The 7038-nt window shown below is 40.0% G+C and overlaps 1 protein-coding gene across 2 annotated transcripts; it reads right to left on the bottom strand.

Moving 5' to 3' along the window:
* Positions 1-4711, bottom strand: LOC149482698 (uncharacterized). 2 transcript variants are annotated; one of them, XM_089703276.1, is made up of 4 exons: positions 4553-4711; positions 3747-4118; positions 2347-2441; positions 1-1956 (listed from the first exon to the last, which is right to left on the bottom strand). In XM_089703276.1, the coding sequence occupies exons 3-4, from the start codon at positions 2434-2436 to the stop codon at positions 139-141; spliced, it is 1908 nt and encodes a 635-aa protein (XP_089559402.1). In that variant the 5' UTR covers positions 2437-2441; positions 3747-4118; positions 4553-4711; the 3' UTR covers positions 1-138. The 2 variants fall into 2 exon arrangements, with proteins under 2 accessions (XP_089559402.1, XP_089559403.1); XM_089703277.1 differs by lacking the exon at positions 2347-2441.
* Between the last annotated feature and the right edge of the window lie 2327 nt (positions 4712-7038).

Genomic DNA, 7038 nt, shown 5'->3' with positions numbered 1-7038 from the left:
TCTGGCAAAGTTTCCTAACATATCCTCCCCGATGTCGCAACGTTGCGACACTTATTGTGTCGTGCAAATAGACAAGACCGTCTCGAAAGAACCGAACGTGACAATGTCGCGGAAACGATGCGCAAAGAATACGCGGGGTTAACGCGTGAGCGGGCGGTCGAGCGCGGGCTCGCAGCAGTGCAGGAAGCGCGCGTGCGGGTGCGAGCACGTGGCGGGCCCGGCGCAGCGCAGCGCCGCGCTGTGCCGCCGCTTGCGGTCCGGCGGCGCGCCCGCCTCCGTGGCGCACAGGCGGTGCGCCGCGCTGATGTCCGACAGCAGCTCCTCCCAGTCGCGCGACAGCTCGTCGGGCGGCGGCACGGGCGCGCGCGTGGGCGGCGCCTCCACCGCGCACTCGCACGCGCCCGCGTCGCTCCAGATGCTCTCGATGCCGTTGGGCCGCATCTTCTTCGCGGAGCCGCCGCACTCGTCGCACGACCACCCGTCGACGGGCCGCTCGGTCTGCACGCCGGCGTCGATCTGCCGCACCGGGAAGCGCAGCTTGAACCCGAGGTCGTCGAGATCGGGGCAGCGCTGCGCTTCGGTCAGGTTCAGTCTGCCGTAATCGATGCCGTTCGCGACGCGATACTCCAGATAGCGCTCGCGGGTGCTCTCGAGGTAGACGCCGCCGGACTCGCTGCGCTTGAACTCGACCGGGTCGAAGTCGCCGCGGATGTCGAACGTGTCGCCGTCGGCGTAGCGGGTGGCGGTCTCCGGCTCGCGGCGGATGGGACGGAAGTGGGTCCGCGAGGAGGTGAGCGGGTCCTCGCGGTCGAGCGGCTCGAGCGGGCGGGGCGGGGGGCGCGCGGCGGGCGGGGGGCGGGGCGCGCGCTTGGTGCGAGGCGGAACTTCGACGAAACCGCTGCAGTCGCGGCTGTGGTTGATGGCGGTGAACGAGCGCATGGTCTTGGCGACGGTCGACAGCGCGTCGTAGAGCTCGTCTCCATCGTATAAGGAGAAAGACTCGATCTCGCGCGGTTCGCCAATGTTGAGAGGGCGCAAACGGTCGTGCAGACCTTCTGCTATTTTGGAAGGCGAATCGTTGCGCTTCGGCTGAGTGACGGTGATGCTGGTCGACCATATGCTCTCCGTTAGATTCATGATACTCTTTTCGGCGGACGGATCGGCGAACAGGTGGTCCGATGGCGATGAGAGCAGATCTTGGAAATCGATCGGTAGATCTTGATACTCATCATCAGGAGTGTTTTGATCTTTGGACCACAGGGCCTCAATGCTACGGTCAAACTTGGCTTCAAATTTTGCATAGAGCTCCTCCTCCATTGGGCTTCTAGCCCGCGGAAGCAGATCGTCCGTGATGACCCACTCTGCGTCGAGATCGAGACTGTCATCCCAATTGGGAACCATGTTTTCATTCAACCTCATCTTTGCTTGTGTGATTTCTTTAATTTCGTCAGTGACTGTGTTCTCACAAGTGCCGTAACCCTCGTCCAAAGCTATCGCTCTTATAAACTCCTTCACGGGATCCTGAGTTTCGATATCCCATACCCCCTCATGCGTCATCCACTCGGGCATGCTTTCCTTGCTGTCAAAAGATCTACTGTAACTGTTGTAACGTTTTCTGCTGTTTTTCTTTTGGCCGTGGTATGAGTTCCGCCGTTCTTTGCCAGTACAATACTTTTTGTTCTTACAATTCCAATCCTTTGATATTGCTAGTTCACTCTGCATTTTGACTTTCGAATCTGCGTTAGACTTACGACACCAAGCTGGCGGCGGCAAATAATACTGCAATGGCGACTCTTGTGCTTTCTTTAGAGCCGGGAATGCAGCGTAATATCGACGGACAGCCTCTGTTTGTTCCAAAGAACACGTGGGCATCCCTATCAGTGACGCACTTTCTTGATCTTTAATGTCTTGAAGTCTCGTGCACAGCTGATCAACAATATTGTCCAGACTGGACTCCTGAAAAATAGAGAATCTATATAAAGTCACTTTAATAGATAAACTAAAATATTAATGATTAAAACTTAAAAATGTTATCATGAAATGCGACACTAAGCTAAATAATTAAACCTACACCTATATCAATTAAGACAAAGGTGATTACAATATTTGTCAGTATGCATTTAAAATTATAATTATGATTTCAAACAAAGGAACAAAAAGAGGAAGTTTGCAAATAAAAAGGAGCAGCAAATAAAAACTGAAGTGCTTTTTCACAGGCAACATTTCACACAATGTAATTGTTTATTTTTTGATACACCTACAAAACAAAATACAAGGTCAAATAAAATAAAACTCGATGTTGCCTCTGAATCAACTATTACAGTGGTGATATCACAAAAGACCGACCTTTTTGTAAGGATTCTTAAAACCACTTAACGTCTTCATTTTAACGTTCCCACTGTTACAGCCCCTTTCCAGAATTACTGAGCACTGCATATCCTCTTGACAGTAAAGAAAATAGTAATCAATTATTGGAGACTTTTTTCAAGCTACCTGATTATCTTAACGATCATGTTTACTAAGTGTAATTAGTTAATTGTTTATTAGAGGAACTAGTTCCTTAATCACTTTTCTCTTTTCATAAATAAGAATGAAGAAGTATCACATATTTAATATCAAAGATCAACTTTTGAATACCATTTTAAATTGATTGTTATCAGAAATTTATAATTTCAGTGATGATACTAACATTTGAATGCAATAATTGTGTTGCAATCAAAGAAAAATAGGAACCTAGATTACTATGTTGACATAAAACCAACTTAGAAGCATTGTTTACAATCAAAAAATAAACTATGTGTGTATTAAAAAATATTTAATCAGCTCCACGTATAATTTTTAAACTATTTAGATAACTAATTTCAATAAATATTATCAGTAGTCAAGTGTTGAGGCAAAATCTTTTCATATTATTATGTAATTAATAATTGTTGTTGATATCAACTATAGTTGGATTTTTTTATTAGACGAAGCTATCTGACAGCAGCTAATGTCACTTTGTAAAATAATGTTGCCATATTTAAAGTAATAGTGATGAATCCAGTTCTCATTCAATCAGATGAATGAACAATGAGTGTTAATAGTTAATCATAAATAATAATAATATACGGTCATTTCTCCGCAACTCGACGTCAAGCGCCTATTTTGCGTGAGAGAGGGAGGTGGGGGAAACCAGCTAAAACTGAAACCACCGTAGTTAATCATTTCAAACAATAAAATAACATTATTTCTATTTATATTTATAATATATGTATAAAGCTATATAAGATATAAGTTACTAGTAGAATGTAATTACAATCAGTTTTTTATTATTATTGTTACACTGTTTAGTTATAGTTTTTGTATATTTTTTCATTAATTGTAACGAATTACGTTGTAATTGTTGTCATTGTTGTGTTTATTTGATGTTATATTGTTACACACTAAATATTCACTTGACGATTGAGGCAATTTAATTCATTCCGGATTTTTCAATCATTCACTTTGTGACAACGCTATTTTCATTTCATCATAAACTGACAACACAGTAACCGTCAGCTGGCTTTGTTTAATTAAAAATCCGAGTATGTGTGAGCTCTCCGGAAAACAAACATTAGAATTACTCACATCTGGGTAACAATTACTTTTTATTTAAAGATAAATTAACCTTTGAGATAAATGTGTTTATATTCCAATATGAATCTGCTAATATATGATGACATTTATTAACTAATATGAATAGAGATTGAGTTCCACTGAGGTCTTACCTGTAAAATCTGTGCAATATCAGATGGGATGTGGGATGAGGTGCAATTCTTTTGACGTAGCAGGCCAGCAGGCGTGAGCCTGGCTCCCTTTCTTGTTTTTACGCATTCTGCCAAAAGTAATCTAAATCGCCATAGAATTCAATCATCTTGCTCAGAAATCGAGTGTCCATTTTTCAATCGCCGTGGGCCGTGTGATAGTATCGATCCTCGAAATGCCGCCTTACTAATAATACATGCTTATTTCTTTGGCCTATTCTTTGCTAGTGTTTCGTAGTTTTGTACAAGGCAGCGGTCCTCTCTTCTAACAAACTTTGTACAATCGCATTGTCACTAGCGATCAACGAATGACGCACTTCGTGCACCCCTTTACTTCTGAAACATAAACGTGAACAGTTTTATTTACAATGATGTCACGTGTTGTTTTGTTACAATTATCATTATGACTTGCAAGGGCACAAAGAGTTTCATGGAAATCCATACCCGCCCCGCCGCGCTAAATGGGTCGATGGCGCCAAATAAACGTCATTCATGCGAGGGTGAGAACCAAGAAATTCATTCACTGCATTACTACGAAACTACAAGATGACGTTTCATTATTGTTCTAGGCTAATATTTTCCGCGAGAAACGTGCAGATTAAAGATCTACGTGCATTGACATTAATCATTATCTACCTGCGAACTCAACAAACGATGCAATTTCACAAGAAGGCGACAGTATTACATGATACACTTTCACTGGGAATGCGCGATGAACTTCCGGATCCAAAACTTAAACAGTAAATAATCAAAACAATACACAAACTTACCCGTAGTAGTTTATATGGGGAAATTATCATGATAATTTCTATACACACACACCCCGCATGAAAAAAAACATGGCAGCCGCGATGAGTGAGAGTCAAAAATTATAATTTGCGCAACGCCGTCAAAAGATTAGGATGACGTCTCTTCATTGACCAATGATGTGGCTTCGATTTTCGAATATATCAAAGATGGCCGGCTGAGAGCCCGTGATTTTATGATTACATTTTTTCCTCAACGTCATTCGTCGATATGTATGTCTTTGATTCTATTGGGTGACACTTTGAACTGAGTAGCCAATAAAATTCTACACTCGGCGTTTAGCGTAACGATTTTCGCGCTTTTATTGAACCGCCAAATTTAAAAATGAACCTATAAGCAAGTCACTACAATCACTGCTACAATTTACAAATTACAATCTATTACAATAATTAACTATGATCATATTGTACCTTTGTATATCTGAATGCGATCAATTAAAAAATTACCGACCCCTATCATCCATATTATTGGAAAGTTTACAAATGGCAAATAGGTATGTATGCAAGAAATAACCTATAAATACTAGCCCTACTCCTGATTCCTGTGTTCGCTGGCTCGATATGATACGATCAATACTTGAATGTACATTGTACCAATGTCAGTTTTATATTATTTTAATGATCTACATCAAAATTCGCGATATAGGCCTATCGCTCGAAGCACAGTCTCCTATAAATCATATTTATATTATAATAGGTACTGCACAGTAGTAACTCGGGCCCCGGAACCACAGAAACAATAGAAAATCTATTGTGTCTAGGACCGATCGGGCCGCTTGGCGCTCAATGGGGTAGCAAGCAAGCACAGTATTATATATTTTGTATTATTATAATACTGTGTTCGGGGTTTGCTCATTTCCGTATTAATTAGGTAGGTAACCAAACAGGTAGGTACCACAGGTAGGTACATGTTGTTATTTCTCTGTCTATTCATTTCTTGAACGTTTAGTGTTTTAATTCTATTCTACACAAATTATACAAATAAAGGTTTTTTTACAATTTTTTTCTAACTGTCCATTTGATCTCTGGAACGCTTGGACCGATTTAGACGGAACGTTCACTGAAAGATGGCTGACGTCATAACTAATAACGAGTAAATTTAGCTAGGTACTTTTTTGGTGTTACCACAGGAATACTAGGAATTAAAGGAAAATCTCATTGACGCTCATGAAACAGCAGGACTTACTTAGTTTATTCATAAAATTAATCAAGTATGCTTAGATTAAGGATTGGTCTCCGCGCGCGCGCTACGACTAGATACCGCCCCACCTAAAAACAATAGCTCTGTGAGTGCGGCAACTCATTTCTGTAGTGTGTGTTAGGCAATTTGTAAAGACGCTAGTGTGTGTGAAGAATTGGGCTGCCAGCTACATAAATTTTACCTCATAAATGGGAAATCTGGCATCTTGGAAAGAAGTTTGAAAAATATTTTTTTCATCCTGACCTGGCCGGGAATCGAATCCATGAACATGTGACTCAAATCCGCTTGCGACGCTACTATACTACAGTCACAAAGGTTGTTTAACCTTTTGAACGCCAATGACATCTATAGATGTCATGCGCAATCGTGCCCTGTGCGCCAACGACACCTATACATGCCAAGAAACAGATCATAGATAAATACAAAATAAACATATTAAACCTTTACTTTTACGTGTTTTATTTATACAGTTTATGAACTGAATCCCCAGTTACTACATAATTGTACACAGTAAACAAAATTGCCAAGTAGTTATTCAAATATTTGATGACAAAAAATAACTTAATTAATGGCTAAAAAAGCATGTTCTCTCGCGCCAATGACATGTATACGTGCCTACTAGTGATGTAGTGTAATATTCAAGTAACTTCATTAATTTTAAATTATCTATATAAAATATTATAGATTGTTGATTTTTTATTAAGTATTTTTTATTTTCATGTGATATTTCACAAATAAGTACAAGGCTATTAATGAGCATAATAATTATATAGATAGGTAGGTAAATACAAGGCTGTTAATGAACATAATGATTAGATATATATACTTACAATTGTTGATTTTTTATTATTTTTTATTTTATCGTCACAAACACAATGTATGCGTTCTAGCATAATATTTATTGTCCATGTAATGATAAAAATTCGCTTAGGTCCAAAATGTATAAATATCTCTAAAAATCTGTAGGTACTTACCTATTTAGCAGTTTTCAAAATTTATTACCTAATAAGTCTAATCAGTGCCTTTATTAGAATATTCTTATGATACAAATTGTCGCTATGTCATATCAAAATATGGTAATTGACCTAAATAGGTACCTACATATAATTAGTATTTGTAATAACTCAAGTATTAAACTAAATGATTGGAAAATAAATATGTAGTTTTAATGCAATTCCCTTTATTTAAAGGTAATAGTTGTTTTGATATTTACAAATAAACACTCCACAATAATACCTATAGTTCATAT

This window comes from Colias philodice, chromosome 14, assembly GCF_061535455.1.
Source record: "Colias philodice isolate Cphi_HAF_F1 chromosome 14, ilColPhil1 Martin Lab GWU primary, whole genome shotgun sequence".
NCBI lineage: Eukaryota > Metazoa > Arthropoda > Insecta > Lepidoptera > Pieridae > Colias > Colias philodice.
This window is presented reverse-complemented; position numbering and strand designations above follow the sequence as displayed.

Excerpts from the sequence above, each read along its gene's own strand:
- LOC149482698 (XM_089703276.1), bottom strand. The coding sequence starts at position 2,436 with ATGCAGTGCTCAGTAATTCTGGAAAGGGGCTGTAACAGTGGGAACGTT. Across the intron at positions 1,957-2,346 it reads TTAAGAATCCTTACAAAAAG|GAGTCCAGTCTGGACAATAT; the intron begins GTCGGTCTTTTG and ends TCTATTTTTCAG.